A 24,133-nucleotide genomic window follows, 5' to 3' on the forward strand; every position below is an offset into this window, starting at 1 on the left:
TGTTTTCCCTCTGGTTTGTCAATGTTAATGGGGAGGTGGTTGCAGTGTAACATGATGTAGTACAGTAGTTGTTCTACCAGTCACATACCTTCTGATTTAAATAAAGGGTTCATATCATCACCCAGGTCTTGTGACAGTTCTGCATTAGCAGCAGCTATTTATAAGTATATGACTAACTCATTTGGATGGAGCCATATAATTAGCAGGGGCGTCTATAGATTTGGAAGTTCTGAAAGGAAAAAAAGACAGCTGATGCTAACAAGGGAGGTCTTTTGGAACAGTTATTACCAACCTGGGGCTTCCATACCATCATAGTATGGTACATACATCTTATTCTACAAACTGCACTAAACAAGTGATACTTTTTATATTGTTGTGAAGATTATTGAACTCATAAAAACCCTTTATAAACTGCAATAAACCTTTATTTGTGCAATCTGGGCATTGTCTTTTTAGTAGTGATTGATTACTTCTGATATTCAGAACAGATGTATAAATAGCAAGGACTCTGCTGTGTAATCAGGCAGAGCTGTTTGTTGATATAGTGGGCATTGTTGCAGATTAACAGAATGTTTAAAAGGGACCAAAAACAAAGCACACAGAAAGAGTACTTGGAACTGCAAACGCAAGTCAAAAAGGAAGTTAGAAAGGCCAAGAGAGAGACAGAAAAGAACACTGCTAAGGGGGCTAAAACCTATTCCATAATGTTTTTCCAATAGTATAACAGCAAGAGAACATTCAAAGAGGCGGTTCAATGTCTAAGAGATACAAATGGCAAAATCATAGACAAAAAAAAAAAACTAGCAAATATATTAAATTATTACTTTTCACAAGTTTTTACAAAGGAGGATATGGACAACATGCCCCACATGTCTAGAAAGAATGCAAAGAAGAACGACCAGAATTATCCAGGGTTTAAAAGGCATGTCGTATGCAGACAGGCTAAAAGAATTGAATCCATTCGGTCTTGAACAAAGTAGACTACGTGGTGATCTGATTCAAGCATTCCAAATTCTAAAAGGTATTGACAATGTCGACCAGGGGACTTTTTCAGCCTGAAAAAAGAAACAAAGACCAGGAGATTAGATAAAGGGGCATTCAGAACAGAAAATAGGAGGCACTTTTTTACACAGAGAATTGTGGGAGTCTGGAACCAACTCCCCAGTAATGCTGTTGAAGCTGACACCCTGGGATCCTTCAAGAAGCTGCTTGATGAGATTCTGGGATCAATAAGTAGTGGTTAGGGTTCTGGTCTCTTGACTGGAGGGTCGTGGGTTCAATCCCAGGTGGGGGACACTGCTGCTGTACCCTTGAGCAAGGTACTTTACCTATATTGCTCCAGTAAAAACTGTACTGTATAAATGGGTAATTGTATGTAAAAATAATGTGATATCTTATAACAATTTTAAGTCGCCCTGGATAAGGGTTTCTGCTAAGAAATAAATAATAATAACAATAATAAGCTACTAACCACCAAACGAGAATGGCCTCCTCTTGTTTGTAAACTTTCTTATGTTCTTATGTTCTTAGTACAGCTGGTACAGCAGAGTGTAACCATTAACCTGGAACACTAGTGGATGTATGACATACATTAGTAAGAACTACAGCTGTGGCATTTCTTAAATCCACTTGAGACAGAATGATTATGCTGTGGTTTCAGGGGGACAATACAAGCCCCCAGAATACAGACAATGGTATACAAAGTGAACAAGACAAATACATTTGTTAACAGAACTGTGGCATTTCAATAAGTAAACCCATTTAATAAAAGAAATGTGAATATAGCATCATATTTTTGGCACAGTATTTTGAGCCAGCACATATCTCTGTAAATTAAATGCTTCTGCCATAGCAAAGCCAGGACTTCATATATAAAATATCAAGCTTTGTAGTCCTTAAACTTTTCCTAGAAAAAAAAAATGCATTGTTCCAAAAACATAATAAATTGTTTTGCATAGAGCTGTAGCCTTTTATTCATGGGCCTCTCATAAGCAGGACTGCTGGTGGATTGTGGTGGGTTTTGTGATTTGGAATGACCACCAGGTGCTAATCTTTGACCACCGTCATTAGATTCCTACTCAGTCTTCAGTTGTAAATAGATGAAACAAATTATAAAATAAACGAATGCTGCCAATTTGACAGAAACAACTCTCCTTGCTTTTCTTCTCTATTCAATTTCATAGCAGTTTTTTTTCATGTGCTGGTATCAACACACTTGCTGATGTAGTTCAGATTATGTTTGCCTGTATCGACCTTTATCTTCTAACAAGAGACAACACAAATCACTGCATATCCACCATCAAGTGCTTTATTTACCATATCATAGTTTCAGTGATATTTAACATTTGTACAAATGCAAAAAAATGATTATTTCTTCAAGCCATAAAGAAAAATGTAAAAATGTTACATAAACAGACATTTCATGAACTCGTCATCCATATTCAACAATACATGTGCTCATGAAGCAAACAAAGAATGAAGCGTAGCGTAAAACAACAGTATTAACTCCTTCCAAAAAGAAAGGTGGTTGAGTAACATGTACAAGATTACAAAATTATGAAATTCTATACAATATTTATATTTATATATAGGCATTATCCAACAATGCGAGAAACCCTGCCTCTTCATTGTAGCCCTGTTTATTCCACAAGGAGCCCCACTGCTGAAACAGCTGCAACACATCTGGAAGAAGCTTGAAAATGATGGAAAATAACCTGTCATAGCAAATCAGAGATAAGAAAACTCCAAGGTTACAGAAAACTACTGACGTGACTACATGTCCAATCCTTGCTTTGGTTACTGATTCATATGCTATATATATATATATATATATATATATATATATATATATATATATATATGTTTAATAACACTTCCAGTTTAAAAAGTGACACCCACGAAATATCTTAAAAACATATGGCACATTGTTACAGTTCTTCTTGAGATGACAACATCATAATAACACAGATTGTTGTATATATATATATATATATATACATATATAAAAGAGGTGGTGTCTCTTTAGCTGGTGTAGTAACAGAAGACAGAAGACTTAGGAGTAGATGTACCAAGATGGGCCAGTCGCAGTGCAAACATACCGCAATTTGCATTTTCAACAATTCGCAAAGTATACATTTTGTTGTATGTACTAAGAGAAAATATGTTAATAAAAAGAGCCGCAATATATACTAAATTAAATATTTGTTGCGTATTTAATATATTAAATATTTGTTGCGTCTTCTTAGTGAGATCTCTAGCATTATATACTGCGAGAGTCCTGAGACATTGTTCATATAAATAGCGGGAGTTGAGTTGTGGTTTGCTGCAGCAGAGGGGGCCCAAAGGATAACGTCTATACATGCAAGGGTGCAAGAATCAAAATAACATTGCAACTGGTTTGTGACTATTGCGACAGGCGCAACACTTTAGTACATCTACCCCTTAGACTTCAAACATGTGGCCATTGTTACCTCTGCATTCACAGAAGACAAAAGTGCATTAAAAGCTACATAAAACGGTAAGAATCTTCATCTTAATAGTATTGCCAAACTGTGTTAAAGGGTAATGTCATGTTTTGTTTTAGAAACAGTTTACACAACTTGAATTGCTACATTATATGTACAATGTTAAGTAAAAAGCTCTGTTGAGTTATATAGACCCTGTCTGCAGGAACATAAAAATCACACTGACAATAAATATTCCCTTTGTCCAGAATTTAAATCATTTACAGGAATAAAACAATATTTGAAAATGTTTATGTTTAGTTTAAATCTCGTATAATAGAAAACAATAACATGCATCAATGGACTAGCCATTATAATTAGGGCGTCTGATTTTCGGGTTTTACCCGATTTAACCTGATTTCTACCCCCGAATGTTTTTTTTTCGAAAACTCCCCGAATAGGCACATACTGTACATGAATGAACGCATGAGCAGTTGCCTGTGATTCAAATGCAACAGAGCAGAACTGGCACCGATGACGGTAAGCGGATTTACCTATTAGAAAAATGTGGCTTCTTAGTGGTTTTTGCTGTGTTTGCATACTTTTCTTCCCAGTTATCTGTTTTATGAGTGTGCCAAGAGCATTTAGATGTAACAGTCGATCATTTCTCTTTTTAAAACAGCATGGAGTAAAGTTGTTTAGTTTTCCCGTATGTTCTGTGTTCAATTATACTTGCAACTCCACTACAAAATAAAACTTGATTGGAATGGAGAAATGCTTTGTTGTCAACACTTTGTGCTTAAGCATTTGTTTATTTCTTTCTAAATAAAACCTGATTCTTTCTTGATTATGTATAAAAGAAAATCCACCCGATTTCACCCGATTGTTTCAGTAAATATTTCTACCCGATTTTTAAAAAAGCATTCATCCGAATTTGGAAAAACATTTCACCCGAAAATCAGACGCCCTGATTATAATCTAATTGGATCATTCCCAGACTGATAGTGTCCAACATTTGCTTACAAAACAAAATTAATAAAACGAAGAAGAAGAAGAAGAAGAAGAAGAAGAAGAAGAAGAAGAAGAAGAAGAAGAAGAAGAAGAAGAAGAAGAAGAAGAAGAAGAAGAACAATAATCATAATTACAATAATTATAATAATAGTAGAACTGAAATTCCAAACCACCGGAATTTAATATTTAATCCAGGTAGGGGATAAATAGCATTATCTGCTACGTCTTAACAGGTATTGTGGATAATATATTTCATATTCAGGTTATTTATTTAACCAGCATTTGTACCCATAGGGTTCCACCTCATTTCAACAGGCTCCTGATTTGTTTGGTTGAATTTAGTTGAGTTGCACTTTCAATGATACACAATTCTGCTATGTTGTCCTTCAAAACCTTGTAAGTCATTAACCAACCAGATGGTGTCTTTCACAATAGTTTGCTTGGAAACAAGTAAGAAAACCAATTAAGAAATCCATTCCAACCAAATCAATCTTACAAAAACTTAAATAGTTACGTATTGTCTTTTTAGAAATAACGTAATAAAACTAATTTAGGAGGTTTTGAAGGAAGGGCAACAATTTGCTCCCGACAGCGCTATCCACTCAGAGATTCAAACTGGGTACTTTGAGAACTTCATGCTATATGTGTTAATTGACCAGCAGGTGACACTAATGCATCTACACTGAATCCTTCACTCAAACCTTTTATGGTTTCAACTCCGCAAAAAATAACCACACATATTTTCATTAAAATGTTCTGTTCAATAGGTGGCATTTGTGTGTGTGTATATATATATACACAAATGCCACCTATTATTGGTTCCAAAATAATGCAAGCTAGTAGGCAAAACCATATATATATATATATATATATATATATATATATATATATATATATATATATATATATATATATATATACACACAAAAGCCTTTTTTACCATATAAAGTTATATATATCTTTACAAATATACATCTGCATTTTAATTGTGTGTGAATCAGTGCGGGTTTACCAAATTAAAAGAAAAAAATATCTTTGGATGTGGAAACAGATACAAACAAAAAGGTTTGCCACTTTCAGATGCAAAAGAGCTTTTGCCTTGTGAACGACATGAATCTCATAAAACAAGACTGAATCTCATAAAACAAGACTCAAACACTGATATAAAACTGTGGAGAAACACTGAGGTAAACTGCAGCTGTAGGTGAATATCAGCAACAGAATACTGCTTGCCAGAAAATATTGAATACTTCAAGAAATGAGGAAGCTAATGACAAACCCTAATGTCTCCTTAATTCTCTCCAGATAAAGAGGAAAGGTTGTGTCTGTAACATCTGTCTCCTGTTGTTTTTGTTTGCGAATGATAAGGAACCAGCCCCAACAATAACACAAATAAAACCCATCTATAAACAGGACAGACACAACCGGGGACATCCAGACTGTTTGTTCTAACAGTCTCTGCAGCTAACAATTATATATTTAAGGCTGCTTTCTTATTTGATGCAGAGCCCTTCTGAAAACACACCTTACGTTGCTTTAAAACTTTCACCCACAGGAGACTGAACCCATCCACAAACACACAACTTTGTATTTCAATGTACTGTTGTTAAATCTAGTTTGATCTGTAAAAAATCAAATCACACAACCCAGTTTTCCTTTGGAATGTGAATTATTATTATTATTATTATTATTATTATTATTATTATTATTATTATTATTATTATTATTATTATTATTATTAGTAGTAGTAGTAGTAGAAGTAGTAGTGGAAGTATTTTACTTCATAGCATTACATTACTCTTAACCTTCAAAACAATAAATACATGAAATCTATTTATATATGTTTTTGGTCCTGGTAATACATAAAGTTACAGAGCTGACTGCTAGTGAATATTTGGCTTGTGTACTGTAGAAGCTGACTGGATGTGATATTAATAAAACCTTCGTTGTTGTTCAGCTTTAGCAAAGGCACGCTACACGTCTGATGCACTGTAAGAATGAATTAGTACTGACAGGGCACCTACTGCAGCTAATACCCCCAGAAACCATGCCTTCCTATGCTCACACACACACAGATATAACCTGGGGGCACACAACAAAGACGAATGATTGAGTTGCAAAAAACAGGAAATCCATTGTGGTTAGCCGTGCAGTGGTCTTTCATATAATGTTTAAGCAGTAAGATGCGTTGCATATTTGGTCCTTAATATTATTATTTGTTTCAATATTAACATGTTTGATTTAATTTTTATAATACAAAACATATCTTCAAAAAATTGCTATTTTCATAAAGCTTTAAAAAAGTTTCATGGATCTGAGTAAATACCTGTGTTCTATATAGAGAATTGTTTGCGGCTGTATATAAATGGGTGGTCTACTGAGGATGACAGCCAACACTACAGCATAGCACAAAGTAGGCTTGCAGGCACCGTGGTTGTAGACATCAGTTAGAAAATCTAACACTTCTTGAGAGATGATCACAAGCTTAAATAACAATGAGCTTGTCTGAGCTCTGGAACTTTCATTTCTGTTTGTAATGTAATCTATAACTTACCCCCCCCCCCCCCCCCCCCATCCATCCCCCATCCCCACCCGCAGTCATACAATCTGTGTAACAGGAAGGAAACTTGTTAACTGGCAATTTCAAAATACATTTCTATGGCTGCATTTTAAGATTCAATAATTGTGTTTTTTGTTTTTTTTAACTGAATGATTCTGTGACCTCTTCCACAAATTCAAAACCCCTCCCTGAACCACATCACGTTTATAAAACTCTATATCTCTAATGTTAAGCACTGAACACGCAATATTTTACATTGAAAGATATGGTAGTTAAAAAAAAAACTAAAACATCTAAAACACATATAAGGTTAAAATCCCTTTTTAGTGAGGAGAGAAATTGAAAAATGCCTTAGTATTTCCTGTTACCACAGTGTGTGTATATATATATATATATGAGAAAAAGTTATGAAAGAGACATTCAGTACATCAACCACAGCTGGTGAAAATATGAACCGGTCAAATACAGCACATACAGTAGTGGTGAAACTATGTCCTCATTTCTAGTGACAAGTCAGACAAACGTATCACTTTGAACATTGTACCAAGTATTACCAATAACCGCTCTAACTCTGCAATAGGCAATAATATCAGCAACAGAATGTGTAAAATGTACAAGCATGGTCTGAAATCTCAACTATCACCAAATTAAATGAGCCAATGAAGTTTAACAAGCTCACCAAAGGAAGCCTCCTCAATACAATTATGAAAACATATATAGAACAATACACTCTCTGGATACAACCAAATGCTGGTAAAGAGTTGCAATATTTAACACTGACCCAATAGCTCGCAGTAAAACAGGATGCCATGTTTGATGGCTAAATCGAAGCTGATAACTGACTTTGAATATGACCACAATATTCCTTTTTAAATCCTTAGATCTGTACCAGAAAATTAGACAATGACTCTAAGCATTTCCCAGATTAATATCATAGAAAACAAAACAAAACATCAACTTGAATTAAACTATAAAAAACACACATAAATCTATTAAGGAGTTTGATTCCAGGCTTTAGAGGTTTTTTTGTTTTGTTTTGTTTTTTTTTCTTTAAAAAAAAAAGTCCTGAATGAATTGATGGCGTTTTTGCCCTCCTTGCTTTTTGAAATCATTTTTTTAAAGAATCGGGTTCATGTCTGTTCTGTGGTTGGTTAGCTGGCTTAGCACAGAGTTGCCCACAGCTTCACTGATGGCAGTAGTGGAGGTTGTGATGGTGTTGTGCTGAATGACTTGCTGCTGGGAGCACACTGGGGCTGGGCTTCTCTGCGGACTGCTCTCTGGACCTGGGGATGACAAAAAACTAATTACTCCAGTCTGTCTGAAACCAGTTGTCAACAGCAGTTTTATTTAGTGTTTTGCATGTAGTTTTGAGATGTTTGTTTTTATAGTCTAGAATTGTTATTTGTGTTTTTGTTATGGCAGAAATTCAAAACCTAGAATGATAAACTTGTCCATATCACTGGTAACATAATGCTCAGTTCCGACTTTTTCAAAGATATCAATAGTTGACTTAGTTTGTCCAATCACAAGCTAGTATGACTACATTTTGGATTGGATATTATGATGTGACCTACATACTCCCTCCCATTCATGCAGATTTTTCCCCATCAGAAATCATGGTGAGCTAAGCTGCAACACAACCACACTCATGCAAACTTCAGTAAACATCATGTATCAAAAAATCTTTAGTTTCATTGGTACCTCAAGCTTAACTGTATGTCTAGAGTAAAACAGTTCCATTACTCTCCCTTATTCCTTGTTAAATATGGAAGCCTTTTTTACTTCCTTGCTGACATTATCTATTAAACCAACGGCACATTCGCCACTGAACAACGAGTCCAGAAACAGCCAATCCAAATGAGTTTGGAGAAGGTCAAAGTGCTGCAGTGTTCATGTCGCCTCACCTGCAGAGAATGGTGGAATTTCATATTGCTCTCCTGCTGTGGGATGAATCCTCCACCAATCGGTAGCAGTCCACGTTACAAAGCATGCCTCTGCAGAATGCTATGTGTGCAGGGCACTCTGGGCATATATCCAGTCAAGGAGGATGAAGGAGGATGAAGGGGGCGCAGAGATGTCTTAGTGGCAAAAGGTTGGGTTGGAGGGTGTGGGTTTTCTTCTAGATTGAAAGCACCATGCATAAAGACCATTTATATAGCACTCTTTCCTAGAATGCAAGGCCGGACACATTCTTATGAATTTAGTATATGAACGTGAATTCAATCATAGTTTAATCAAAGTTTATAGAAACACAGTGTTGCGGGGCCCGTACTGCTCGATGTCAACCCTGCTCGTAAACAATGACTTCTGAACTACAGTTCCCAGGTGGCTTTGAGTCTGAAAGGGAGGAAGCACTATAAAAAGAGTTGGGTCATAAAGTTGCAGCTGGTTGCTGATAGGATTGTTGTTGATGATGATGCTAGTTGTTGATTCTATAAAAAAAAAAGTCTCAGTCTTCCAAAACCCAGGCAACATTGTCTGTAAAGGTTTGGCAGGTACAGTAGGCCTTCTTGTTGGCAAAATGGAAATGATTATTTGCAGTTCACAACTACTACGACTACTTCTACTCACTTAGGTAGCCTTGTGACTCCTTCTGCATGGCAGTGATTGGACAGTCTTTATGCGTCAGCAGAAGTTGCTTTAGCTGTGTCACCTCGGTCTTCAACATTGTGACTTCATTCTGAAAAAGACAAGTTCAAAACCTTTTAACAGACAGCAGAACCACACACCTGCAGAAGTGAGGAGAGAACCTGCCTAAACATCTCTGTTTAAACCCTGTTTGAAAGTGTTGTACTATTATTTGGCTCAATGGGTAGCCATGACAACAATGCATCCTTCTTTTTGGATGTTAACAGTTGGGTCTATTGTGGTACTTTATTTTTTTTAAATAATTATGATTTTTATTTTTATTTTAATTTCAAATTCCAATTAAATTTCAAAGAAAAGCTGGCACTCGGGGGGGGGGGGGGGGGGATGCATCAGTCTTTCATCTTTTTATGAACTTACTTTAGAAGTTAATTCAGATCAACATGAACCAATAATAACACAGTGATAGCAGGATAAGAGATCTGTATCTTTTTTTTAAAGAAAAAACACTGTCCACATGTTATTCTGTTAATACATTTCTTATAACTCTTGCTTCAGAATTACAAAACGGTGCAGCAATTTGAAGGATTTCAGAATATCACCAGTCATCTGCTGTGCTGAAGCTGCTACTTTGGATTAAACACAATGTTTATTGATATAACTTACCAAGAAACCTATATTTAACACTTGGAAGCAGGCACTATAACAGGCTTGTAACCCTGACATCTGAAATTAATCAAGGCAGCTCAGCCTCAGAGAGGGGAAGAACCTGTTGAAACTTCTGGGCTTCCAGCGGGTTTCAAAGGTTCCTTGGTACCTCTGTGCTGAGCCAAACCCTGCAGAGGCTGTTAATTATGTGGAAAGCAACAGCCCCTCTGAATTAGCTCGCCTGTGTCAACACATTGGTTTGGTAAAGTGGCACAATGTACAGCTCCATACCTGAAGCTGCATGTTTGTCTGAGTAAGTTCTTCTGCTTTTTTTTCCAGTGAAATCACCCACACTTTCCTCTTCTGTCTGCAACGCGTGGCGGCGGCTCGGTTCCTTTCTAGAAATTTCCGTCTCCTTTCGTCTGGGTCTTCATCCACCACCCTCCTCCTCCGGCCTCCAGTGGGTGGGGGCGACTGTAATGTTTGGCTTGCCTGCATCTGCTGGGCTGCGGGTGATACCTATCACACATCAAATTCAATTATTATTTCAATTAGTGAGGACGCTGCAGAATATATGAAGAGAGAGAGAGAGAGAGAGAGAGAGAGAGAGAGAGAGAGAGCAGACTGGCAAAACAAATTCATTTCCCTTCACCCCCCTACTGCACCCAACCCCCAATCCGCAGACGTTTTGGCACTAAGTCAAGGATGGCAGGAGTCCAAAACATTAAGTGCCAGTTACCACCTGAAAGATTCTGAAAGAAAATAAAACAAAACATGACAACACACTGTCTATGGTCTAGTGAAGCAACTGCAACACACTTAAAAAAAACACAAACAGTCTACATGTTTTCCATAGTTTTTAATAAAAGGAACGAGTTCATGCTACGAGGGCTCTTATATTTGTAACTCAAGCAGTTTGTCATCTTTGTCTTCAATCTAACTTCTTTTGTCCGCAGGCATGCTAAATAAATAACATTTTGATATTTATATAGGTATACAGTGCCTATAGTAAGTATCCACCCCCCTTGGATGTTTTCACAGTTTGTTGTGTTACAACCTGAAATCTTGATGCATTTAAATTGGATTTTTTTTCCTTTGATTTACACAACCTACTCAATAGTTTGAATGTGTGAAAAAAATGGGGGGGGGAGTGAAAAAACTAAATAAAAATAAAAAACCTGAAAAGTCGTCATTAGAAAAGTATTCACCCCCTTTGCTATGACACTCCTAAATAAGCTCAGGTGCAACCAATTGCCTTCAGAATTCACACAATATGTTAAATGGAGTCCATCTGTGTGCAATAAAAGTGGTTCACATGATTTCAGATTAAATACACCTGTCTCTGTAAGGTCCCACAGTTGGGTAGTGCATTCAAAGCAAAGATATTACCATGAAGACCAAGGAGTTTTCAAAACAACTCCGAGATAAAGTTGTGGAAAGACACAGATCAGGGGAGGGGTATAAAAAGATTTCAAAGGCATTGAATATCCATTGGAGCACAGTCAAGTCGATCATTAAGAAGTGGAAGGTATGCTGCACCACCCAGAATCTGCTTAGAGCAGGCTGTCCTCCCAAACTGAGCAGCCGGGTAAGAAGGGCATTGGTCAGAGAAGCCAGCAAGAGGCCAATGACAACTCTCAAAGACCTACAGCGTTCCATGGCTGAGATGGAAGAAACTGTCCATGTGTCAACAATAGCTCAGGTACTCTACAAATCTGGCCTGTATGGAAGAGTGGCAAGAAGGAAGCCATTTCTGAAAAAAGCCCATGTAAAATCCTGCTTGGAATTTGCAAAAAGGCATGTAGGAGACTCTGAAAAGATGTGGCAAAAGATTCTGTGGTTAGATGAAACAAAAATTGAACTATTTGGCCTAAATGCAAAGCATTTAACTTATCTACCCAAGACATTTCAGTTTTTTTTTTCATTAACTGTTGTTTCACAATAACAATTCGCTTGTCTCTTCAAAGTGTTGAGTAGGTTGTGTAAATCAAAGGAAAAAAAATCCCACTTAAATGCATCAAGATTTCAGGTTGTAACACAACAAACTGTGAAAATGTCCGATTAACTGCCATGTTAATAGCTTTGAGGTGGGTACTCCTACTAAATTAATTGTGTCTTAGTTACATTCCATCAACATTTTTTTTTTTCTTATGCTAAAATACCTTAAACAAAGTTCTAAAATACTAACATCCCATAAATAGACAGTTAGTGGAGTTATTCAATTTTTTATGGGGAACTACAACCAAAAGGAGATCATGAATACTTTTTGCAAAAATGAAAGTAATTTATAACTTTGAAAAGACTATGAGCACCACATGCTGTACACCCTACCAAACCCCATAACGAGCAAGGCAGCATTTCTCTCTAATCACTGTCTCTTCATGTCGACAGGCATTCTTGAACGCTGTCTTTATTTCTGAAAATCCAGGGAGCCTTAGGCCTGTGCGTGACTGCTGGTTATTTGAGCATTCCAATCATTTAAAATATTGCAATCAAAATTAAGTTGAATTACACACAATACAATTAAATGTGATTACAGGTGGTAAGTATATATAGCAATTCAAACTGAGGTTAGTGTGCCAAAAATATAAACAGTACAATGCTTCTAGATCTATGCAAATAAGCAATGCGAGAACATTAAGACTATATTGAGATATGTGCAAAATTAAACTTTTTACATTTTTTTTTTAATGTATCAATATTTTTTTGTTTTTGCCCTGACACCAGTGTTCTTGGATTTGTATTTACTTAGACAGATAATTCTGTACTTACATTTCAGTACATTGAATATGAAGATAACAAAACTCTGTTTATCTAATACGTTTGATGAACTTTTAAACTTCTTAAAATTTAATTCAATTGTCTCTTTTTTTTTTTTTTTTTTTTTTTTTAATTTAATTAGATTTATTCCAAATATGTCCTTCAATTTCTCAAAACTTTGACTTGATCACACATTAAGACTTTTTTTTTTTTATTAATGCACTGAAGTGACCTAATAAGCTGTAAATGGAAATTGTATGCACTTAATTATGTTGTATGATATTTACATGCTGTGTCTAGGCATGTAAATTTAAATAAAATAAAAATGACTCTTCCTTTTGTCTATATAAAATATAAATATATATAGCATATAAAATATCTTAAAGAAAAAAAAGGCATTTCCAGATTGAAGAATTATTATTATTGTATTTATTTTATTTCTTTTAATTTAGAGTGACCAATTATTATTTTTATTTATTTTTTCCCCCGACTTCGAATGTCCAGTTACGTTTTTTATCCTCACTGCAGCAAGTCCCCACAAAGCAGAGACATTCTGAGGGCATGTGAGCGTCCTCCAATCTCGCAAGCCTAAAGCCAGAATCGCTTTTACACCGAGCAATCCAGAGCAGAGATGGACGGGCTACCGATCCTGGAGAATAGAGATCAGCCCTGCTTTATCCACTCTGAATGTGCTTGGTCTCTGGCCAGTAGGGTTCACTGTTGCACGGTGAGGAGAATGAGTCCCTGCCGGTTTCTCATCCCCCACCCCGGGAGCGTCAGAGCCAGTGTGACGCCCCCTTCCGAGTCCCCAGCAAAGTTCGGCCTCTTTTGCACTCCCAGTGGCAGCGCTTTAACTGAGTGAGCCACTCGGGGACCCGCTGGGGACTTATTTCTATTTGACTTTCCTACAGTATTTGGTCAAGATTTCCTCAGCCTTTATTCGCCTTTATAAGCCTGATACAGCATGTAAACATCATAAAAAAAAAAATAAAAAAAATTAAATACAAAAGAAAAAACAACATAGCAACTGTAATGGATTTAATTTAAGTTTCCCTTCATGTACTAGTATACACATTTAAAAAGAGAAATTACATAAGCTTGTTCTAATTCTCATGCGGGTTACAACATTGTGGTGTGTGGTGGTGAGTACCTGGGACTGGATTTGCTGGTGCGGGGAGGTCTGGTGGTGGTGCAGGTGTGGCGGCGGGTGTGAGTGGTGGTGCGGGTGACTCTGCTGCTGCTGCTGCTGCTGCTGGTGGTGCTGGTGGTGGTGCTGGGGAGGCTGGTGGGCATGGTGGTGGTGCTGGTAGGCATGGTGAGGAGGCTGCAGAGATGGGTGCTGGTGAGGGTGGGCGTGCATGTGATGGTGAGCGGCTTGCTCCTGTCGAGCTGACATCATTTCCATCATGTGACCCATTGTGTTCATGTTTCCGTTGGGCATGGCTGCCGGGTGATGTGACAGGGCTGCCTTCAGCCTCTGAAAGGGTAAAGAAAACAAATAACGTATGTTATTACTAATATATTTGAATGTATAAAGCATGGTTGCCATGCATAGAAATAAATAAAAATACAACTGGGGTACTGTGATATAAAACTGGTGTATTTTCCTGCAGAAACCCTAGCAGCACTACTGGTAGGCAGCATCATTGACACAAGCAACAACTAAATGGATTTGAAATATTTGCATATTTGTCCAAATAAAGGCTCTGGAAATGACATGATATTGTCATTGATAATCATAGGAAAATGTTACTGCGGTGATACCATTCAACTACGCAGCTGCAGGTGCTGTCATTACCAATGAATATATCCTTGCCATTGTAGTGCCTAGCATTGCTGTTGAAGATCATTCCAAAGAGCTTTTGTCCATATTAGACTGGACTCTGTAGGAAGATCAGTGCACCAGGGTCACCGTTAAAAAAATAAATAAATCAGCAAATCAATGAGTACAGCAGTTTTACAACTTCTCTCATGAATGGATTTCAATGGAAGAAAACAGAAAGGCCGAAGAGTGGATTTACAGCCTAGATAATCCACTGTGAAACCTGCGCCCAAGTCCTCCAAGCCTTCCAAGCCCTTACCGTTATGCCACCCTATGCTGCACTAGAAAATATAATTGATTGGAATCTGGCAATGGATAGATATTTGAGCAGTTTGAATTAAGTTTGTTAACTCATATTTTGTTAACAATATCACAGGAAGAGCTGTGTACAGGGCAGTAAGAGAACAGTGGAGTGATCCCTGGACACACTGCAGTAGAAACATCTCACTGAGGTATACACCAGACCACTGTTGGACACATAAACACATATGTACAACACATAAAAGTGTGTTGTATATATTTCATTGTAATTGAATCCAGTGGCTAAATCTTAATTACACGGCAGTTTTAATTGTATACATGGCATTTCTCTCTTTCGGAATTGCTTTAATATCAGCTAGATAGGACCATCAGTTAGGCTTGAATTGTGGGCTGCAGGAAACTGACTGCTGCATTTAAAGTAGGCAGTTACTAAACATTACTTTATAATACACATGGCACCCCAGAAGTATGAGCATAAATCATGCAAGTGTGCTCTGTAGCACTGGCACCTAGTAATAAAGTTATCAATAAGCGGCGTGCAGTTGTTAATATCAGACTTCCATTAACATTAAAGTCTATGGGACGGGATTGGTTCCCGTGAAAATGTTTTTAATAACCGAAAGTTGTCTTTATCAGGGTTGCTAATAACTGGCATCTACTGCATATATGAATATATATGTCTTAGAAATAGCAAGGAGTATCTATCTGCTGCTTTATATTTTACAGAGTCACCTTAAAAAAAGGGGGGGGGGGGGAGGATCTGAACTGGTTAACTTCTTGGCACAATAGTTTTAAATAAATCAATGAAACTGAGAACACCTAGAAATTATCGAGAGGGTGGGGTATATGACTGTGCTTATTAAAAAGGGTTATACTTGAGCCCAATACAAGGCTCAGACAGGCACCCTTTAAGTGGGTTGTGCTGGTCTGCAGCACGAAGGATGCTTGTGTTCCCTTAATGTGTGTTTGGGGCACCATTTAAAGAAATACAAGTGCTGGTCATGTTTTTTTTGGACTTCAGACTTCAATGGCCAGGCTTCACATCAGGCGACTGTATTTGACTTGCTGTAGACTTGCTTTTTTAACAGTATGGTCTACTTAGTGCTGGTAAATTGCTGTTTTTGAACAGGCTGGCCAGTCTAAAAAGAGAAAGTTTGACTCTCTGTGCCATAGTTTTTAGTGTGCTTACCAAACCGAGGGTTTTCATTTGATTTGTATTTTTACACATCTGAGTAGCACAACAGCAAAAAATGAATTATTGACTATTTATATGGTAATGGAAGCTTCCTATAATATGCTTGATATTTACATGTTTTGATCTAAGGCTAAAGTGAGTTCCCTGCCAGAACTATCACTTTAATTTCTAATCATATGTATTGCTATTTTTACCCTTAATTTCTATCATTTGCATACTTTAATTTATATAGTTACCGAAATGAAAATATTCTGGAGCCAGTTGTGACTGCTGATTGTTTATGTATTAACACCATGAGTGCTATGTGGCTCTGTTGCTAACTGGGACTTTTTTATGGTTTGGGGAAACATGTCGGGACAAAGGGGACAGTCCCAGTCACCCTAAACATATGAGCTAAAACTGTAATTTATTGAATTCAAATGAAACTAATATCAATTTATTACACAGTGTAAGTTCCACACTTTTTCATAAGAAACCCTACGTTTAATTAATTATGTTTATGACAAAATATACATAATTTTTCTTTTAGAAAAAAATACACATATATTATACCAGGGCCATTGTGACAGTTGTACATTGTTACATAAATGCCTTTTGTCAGTACAATACTATCAAAATACCTATCCTACATGTCAGAGCGGGGGAATGACACAGGGCAGTGAGAGTAACCATTATTGTGCTGCTAATTTGACCATTTCCATTTATCACTTCCTTTATCACCAAGAATGATGAGAAAATGAGAAGCTGTATCCCTTCACCTGTCAGAATACGGACCATGTTTTTTTTTTTTTTTTTAAATGGTATCAGTCCAATTTAGTAGGGAAAGTGGCTTCAATCTGCACATTAAAAGCAAATTCAACTTATATGCAATATTAATGCAGTTTGTCAAAACTTTGTCTTCTTTGAAATATCAAACAATCCCTATTTAGGCTTCAGCATCTCAAAAATGGGTCACAGAAGAAGTACTTTAAGGAAAAATATTTTGAAGATTTTCCTTTAGGTCATTAGCAAAGATTCACATAAATTATGAATCCTTTTAGCTGCTGTTGACACATGTAGGATTTCTGTCTTCGCTGTGTGTGTGTAATATATATATATATATATATATATATATATATATATATATATATATATATATACATATATACATATATATACACACACACACACACACATACACTGTAAGCTAATTAAATTCCGAAGACATCCATCTTAATGCAGAATAAAGTGTTTCCACAGCTCTCTTTTGTATATTCATTGGTTTATATAGCAGATGAGGACAGTGAAAGCGAGAGGCCTGACACACAGCTGGTTTCAGTCAAGGCAAGCCATTTCCAAGGGGTCCATATGTTTAACAAGCTCCACATTCAGTATCCCCTATGGGAGTGGCGGCCAGCTGCCCTGGCTCACAGGCCTGGTCACAGACCAGCTATCTACCTCATCCTCTCTCCCAGTGCAGCGGTGCAATCACCCTGCCCTGGAGTCTTGTTAAACGATGCTGTGCTGTGGTAGAGTGCTCTTTACTTCACATTACAGACGCCCTCTCCCTCTATCATTCATGAATGATTTAGTTCTGCCAATTATAAAATACAGCCTTTTGAAACGGCACATAACCCACAGTGCTTATCATTTATCTAATGTGTCTGGCAGTTGCATTACTTATTTATTTTTATGGTAATCTTATGAAATCCATAACCAGATTGAGCCTTTACAATCAGCAATCAGCACTGTCTTTGTTCTGCAATGTAATCCCCATCGTTCAGTGCATTGAGACCGTACAACTGGGATACAGTGTAGAAATAAGTCATATCTCGTACTTTGGGGAAAAACAAAAATGTTATTAGTTTAGTTGAATTCACACATTTGGAACATGTACCATATTTATTTTATTAACTTTTTGTATCAATCTTTCTCTATGTATTGTACTCATCTCTATGTATTGTAATCTCCATGTAGGTTCTCAAATTCTACATTTTTCCAACCTATTGTGAAATGGCCATCCAGGACCATGATAGCCCACCTCTGTCAAGCAGTACTGGCTATATAGCGAACTGACAGTGCACTTACTAATGGCTTTAGTCTTGTTTTATATCTACTCACTATTGTCTGAAGTATTATATACTATAAACGAGTATTATATACTATACACTACAACATATTATATTCAACACTGACAGTTTACTGCAGGCTTTGCCGGTCTTCTAACAATGACCTTTAAGGTTTAATAAATGAAAGTGCTCTCTTGCTGTTACACAGCATTTAAATACTGTACACAGAGTCAAAAAGACAACACCTCAGTATGGAGCAGTAAAGTTATTCTATTAGTGAGCTGATTCTAGAGTGCATCACAGACAAAGGTCCTCACACCTCCATTTCAAATGCTGTAAGCACACACTCAGCAGCACCCAGCCCCAGAATCAGAGCAGACAATCTCTCTTTCCCACAGAAAAGCGTGGGATTTTAACATCAACCACAGTCTAGTAACTTAATAACACTATCAGTGCAGTAAAACAAGCCTGTCTCAGGTTTGGTTGCACTGGCACTTTGCCAAGATGCTGGGGGATGGAGGGAGCGCTAAGCAAAAGGGGGGGGGGGGGGGGGGGTTCAGATACTTTGTACAAGCTTGAGGTCTAGCCTGGCGGATGGTCATTTATCACACATTTTGACAGAGGTCCAGCTGGCAGTGAAAAGCTATCTGTTTATAAATTCAATTAGCCTGCTTATTTATCAGTCGAGGCTACAATGTGTGGTCACAGACCAACCTGTGCCAACCCCAGTCCTACTGCAGCTGGCCTACCATGAAAAACATAAAGAAGGTAGAACAAGAGAAAGCAGGGCTCAGACTTGACAAGCCTTTTCAGAACAATTTATTTGCTGGTATAGTTAAAACATAACAAGTTCTATGCAGAAACAAAAGAGAATCATACAGATCACATATACCGAAAAGTATCCCTTTTAAATTTATTATTTTTAATCACACATGTCTCAACCACAAACTCAAACTTTACAACTAAATATAAGTTTTCACATTGCTGTTCGCAAATCAGATTTTTTTCTCCTTTAAGCATGCAAAAGGTTAATATATGTGTACAATGCTAGAATCGCTCACTACCTTTTTAAAGTTAACATATCAGTGTTAATCAGCATTTATGGTTTCCTTTAGTTCTTCCCAATCATGTAAATGATGACTTTTGAACCCGCTGTCTGGTTCCCACATGTTAAATCAGGTGGAACTTATCCAAAGCATCCCAGTAAATTAGTGGTGCAGCTGAAAGGGGGCCAGGGATGGACAAGCTATCTTTGTTTTCAGAGTAAAACAATCAACAGTAAAGCTCTGTAATTACTAATAAGGTTTTATTTTAAATTTCCTCTTGAGTTCATGTCATTTTAATGAAGGAACTGATTTTTAGAAACAGCCAAAGTAGCTTTGTATATGCCAAAGTACATTATGGCACAGATGTGAAAAAATGACACTGCAGAATATGAGGACCTACAAGGAAGCAGGACAGCATCAAAGGCACAGCAATTTACTGAACTCTCCGTACTGCACTGACCTCTCATCCCCTCATCAAACCTCTATTAAGACACTGCCTGCTCAAAGTGAAAGGCAATCTGTATGGACCGAATGCAGCTGAAAGCACTCTCTTAATAGAAAGAAGGGGGCAGGAGTATTGTATTGCTATTTATAATACATGTTTGTATGATAACATACATACATTATCTTACTTTAGCTACACTTAGCATCACATACTTACATTTAACCATTTACAGTACTCCTTGTACCAGGTGTTAAAGTTCACGACAACTCGATTACAACTTCTGAAAGTTGTTTGCTGTAGACAATTGTAAGAGATGAGGTAGTGGAATACCCATCTATTCCTGAACCCCTAATGTTAACTCATATCAGATATTAATATTATGCAGCATGTGGCATTAATACATATGGTTATTATTTTCTGGGTGAGGAGGTGGTTTTGTCAAGTAGTTGGAGTTAAGTAGTAACATAATACATATACTGTTATTATAATTTAGCAGACACTTTTATCCAAAGCAACTTACAGCGACTTGCGACAGTTGTAGTCAAAAGTTTACATACCGCAATGGAATTTTCTAGAAATTTCTCAAAAACACATAATTTTAGGAAAAATCTTTTATAGCCAAAAGTTTTACTTTTGTGGGTGAGGAAAAAAAGTTACAAGAAATAGGTGTCTACAGTTATTTATTTCAGCAATTCTTTTTGCAGAACTCCAAAAATGCTAATTCAAAAGTACTCATACCCTTTGATGCTATGATAGTATTGTCTACAAGGTGCTAGAAATTTCAATATGATAATGCAGAACCTAATTCTAGCAAAGTCTAGAAAATGCTGGATTGTAGGTGAACATTCTTAGAGTATAAAAGGGTTAGGCATAGGAGGATTGCTGTCATTACCAATAAGTCAATATGGGGAAAAAGTAAAGAGCTATCTGAAGACCTTAGGCAGAACATTATTTATTGTCAAAGCTGGAGAAGGATACATGAAGATTTCCAAGCATTTGAGTATCCCAATTTCAGCTATTGTTTCTATTATCAAGAAGTACAAGACTAATGGTACTGTCACAATGCTACCTCGGTCTGGAAGAAAGAAGGTTCTTTCAACAAGAACAAGTAGAAGAATTGTGAGGAAGGTTAATAACAATCCGAGATTGACTGCCAAAGATATTCAAAGTGAATTGGCTGCCAATGGGACTGGGGTTTCCATTTCAACCATAGATCAAGTATTGCATGCTGAAGGTCTCAATGGTCGCAGGCCAAGGAAAAAGCCACTCTTAGGAAAATGTCACAAGGACAATCGCTTAAAGTTTGCAAAACAGCATTTGTATGATGGATATGAGTTCTGGTCAAAGGTTTTGTGGAGTGATGAAACAAAAATCGAGCTATTTGGGCACACTGATAGTCGTTACGTTTGGAGAAAGTCTGGTGAGGCGTACAAAGAAAAGAACACCATACCTACTGTCAAGCATGGAGGTGCTAATATCCTCCTATGGGGCTGTTTTTCCTCTAATGGCACAAGAAACATAGCATACCAAAAGATATTGGCCAATCATCTGAAACCCTCCGCTACAAAACTTGGTTTAAAGCGCAACTGGACGTTCCAACGTGACAATGATCCAAAGCACACATCAAAATCTACTTCAAATCTGATTGAGAATCTTTGGTATGAGTTGAAGAAGACTGTGAAGTCAAGAGAAGTCCTCAGAATTTGAATGAACTGGAACAATTTTGCATTTAAGAATGGTCAAACAACACTAAAGAATCATGCCAAAAGCTCATTGACAAATATTCTAATCATTTAAAAGAGATTATTATTGCTAAAGATGCCTCAACTAGCTATTAATTTCATTTTCTTTGTCAGGGTATGAATACTTCTAAATTAGCATTTTTGGAGTTTTACATCCACAAAAGCAAAACTTTTGCTACAAAAGATTTTTCCTACAATTATTTGTTTTCGAGAAATTTCTAGAAATTATACATTTCCATTAGGGTATGTAAACTTTTGACTACAACTGTATATATATATATATGAAGTTTAATCAAATTTTGACAGTTCATCTTTTATTTTCATAAGTAGGCATACCTGGACTTGTATATTACTGTAGTATTATAAATATAGGTGTTCAAGCAGTAAAATAGTGCACAATCTTGATATGCATTCATTACCTTTTAGGGACATCATGAAACATTTCCCCTCACACACAATCTATTACCTTTTACTGGTCTGCAGGTTCTGTATGTCCACAAAATACAGACACTTTTCAATTCATGTCAACTAGTTTCAACTTGACTGTTCAATATCTTAATGGTGTGCATTTTATCCAGGAATTTAACCTTTGCAGTCCCAGCTCTGGCAACCACAATGGGCCTCTTTTTGCCCCCAGGGCTTAAAGACTCAGCTCTGTTTTTTTCCCACTGGTATACATACAATGTAAGAAAGTTATACTGTTTGGAGCTCCATGAACAAATTAGTGTCGAAGTCCTTAATTGAGAAGTTTTACAGTGTAAAGAACAGCCATTCTTAATTTGCACTAAAGTCACTTTGCACGTGTGTGTGTGTGTGTATATAAATGGAGCTTATAATTACCGAATAAATCAGCCTTGTGAATTTGTTCCCTGGTAATATTCCTCCGTGTTCTCTCCCCAGGGCCTGGGCTTCCCATCTGCTCCACTGCACTGAGGCTAATTAGATGCCCAGACTTTTAAAAGAGATTCATTAATTTACTCCATCAGGCCCTCGAACGACTTTTCTTTCCCACATATAGTGCCCCACACCTACCATCCCAATATCAGCTCACTTTATTATATTTCCCTTTTGCCCCTAAAAGCTGTAATGAGCAACAGCTCAACTCCTCCCTCCCAGGAGCTGAAGCAATTACAATGATTTCTTATGGGAATTTAAAGGCAGGCAAGCTGTGTGTGGGGTGGAGAGACATAGAGTTTAAGTATATATATATATATATATATATATATATATATATATATATATATATATATATATATATATATATATATATTTGACAAGTACCATGGCTACTCCCTCACCCCACCCTCAGTCCATGTATTATTGTTCAGCCTATCCGGTACCACTGTATGAACATATACCAGATTTCCCACACAATAAAAATCAAGAAAAATGCACGGCTCCAAATCGTTTGCTTATGCCCTTGGCAGCCATGCACACAGTGTCAATGTAATGGATGTGTTTTGAAACAGAACAATATTTTATGCAGTTTTCTTTTCATAAAGGGCCCTTGTAACACAGCACACTGCATACCAACATAACAGTGACAAAATAATGTCACTAACTAATTATGGCCTGGCCATTAACATGAAAAAAGAAAGGCATTTACTAATTGTGGTAGGAACAATGAGAACTATACAACGTTTGTGTCATGTTCACCATGTTAAGCCAAGGGGGTCTCACAGTAGCCCCCTAGAACTCTTAAATTGCTAGACCCAACTACACAGTTCTCTGTGCAAAATAACTATTTTTAAGGCAGAGTTTCTTAAGAAAAGATGATGTTTTACAGTGTTTTACCTATATATGATCTTATACTTCTGCTATTTTTGCCATACTATATTATTTATCCAGGAAAAGCAGTGTGTGAATACTATTTTATCTACTGTGCAGATTAGGATGGTATGCATTCGTTACAGCATTTTAAAAACACCAGTGTGCAGAATTAGTAACAGATGTCTCCTGATACAGGTAACCCCTTTGTTTATTTTTCTATTTCTTTTCTACTGATGCTATAGGACTGATACTGGAGTGCAATGTACAGTATTATACTGCAAGCTGGATTTATTTAGACTTCTATCATGCCTGTGGCACCAGGCTCCCTGCTAAAATGAACTCTAGGAAAACAGCAACTAACTCATGTCCCTGGGCGATGACTTTACCCAAAATTAACCTGCCAGCCAGTCCCAAATGTACTTATACTAGACATTGGCAGGTGTGTGACCTCTTAATCAACATATAACCTTTACTAACTACTCACATAATCAGTAGTCTACAAAAGCACAAAAGGAACTGAAAAACAAAGGATTAAAAGGCAAGGCTATCAGGCAAACTTTCTCCCAGATTGACAGCTCCAGAACTGATGGCTCTCTACAGCCCCAAGTGCTCAAGGAGTACGCTACCCATAAGAAGCTGTAAGGAGTGTGAGGGTGGAATTCAGCCTGGCTAAGCTTAATAATATTATTTAATACACTGTGTCTTGCATGCCATTAAATAGTGTAAAAAGGAGCAGGTACCAGGAGATGTACTTTACTGTTCTTGTTTTTGTTACATTGGATGATTTGTAAACCTG

The 24,133-nt window shown here is 37.0% G+C and overlaps 1 protein-coding gene across 4 annotated transcripts in view; it reads right to left on the minus strand.

Moving 5' to 3' along the window:
* Positions 1–533: 533 nt before the first annotated feature.
* Positions 534–24,133, minus strand: part of LOC117435811 (cyclic AMP-responsive element-binding protein 5-like) — a 155,188-nt gene continuing 131,588 nt past the window's right edge. For 2 of the 4 annotated variants that reach the window (XM_034059251.3, XM_034059252.3), the window contains 4 exons: positions 14,159–14,485; positions 10,540–10,767; positions 9,586–9,694; positions 7,051–8,297 (listed from right to left, as the gene is read on the minus strand). In XM_034059251.3, the coding sequence (XP_033915142.1) occupies positions 8,131–8,297; positions 9,586–9,694; positions 10,540–10,767; positions 14,159–14,485 (831 nt within the window). In that variant the 3' untranslated portion in view covers positions 7,051–8,130. Of the gene's footprint in view, positions 1,056–7,050; positions 8,298–8,918; positions 9,695–10,539; positions 10,768–14,158; positions 14,486–24,133 lie in introns of those variants that run through there. The other 2 variants (XM_059011106.1, XR_004549202.3) reach the window with 2 other exon arrangements.

Source organism: Acipenser ruthenus, chromosome 3, assembly GCF_902713425.1.
Source record: "Acipenser ruthenus chromosome 3, fAciRut3.2 maternal haplotype, whole genome shotgun sequence".
Classification (NCBI taxonomy): domain Eukaryota; kingdom Metazoa; phylum Chordata; class Actinopteri; order Acipenseriformes; family Acipenseridae; genus Acipenser; species Acipenser ruthenus.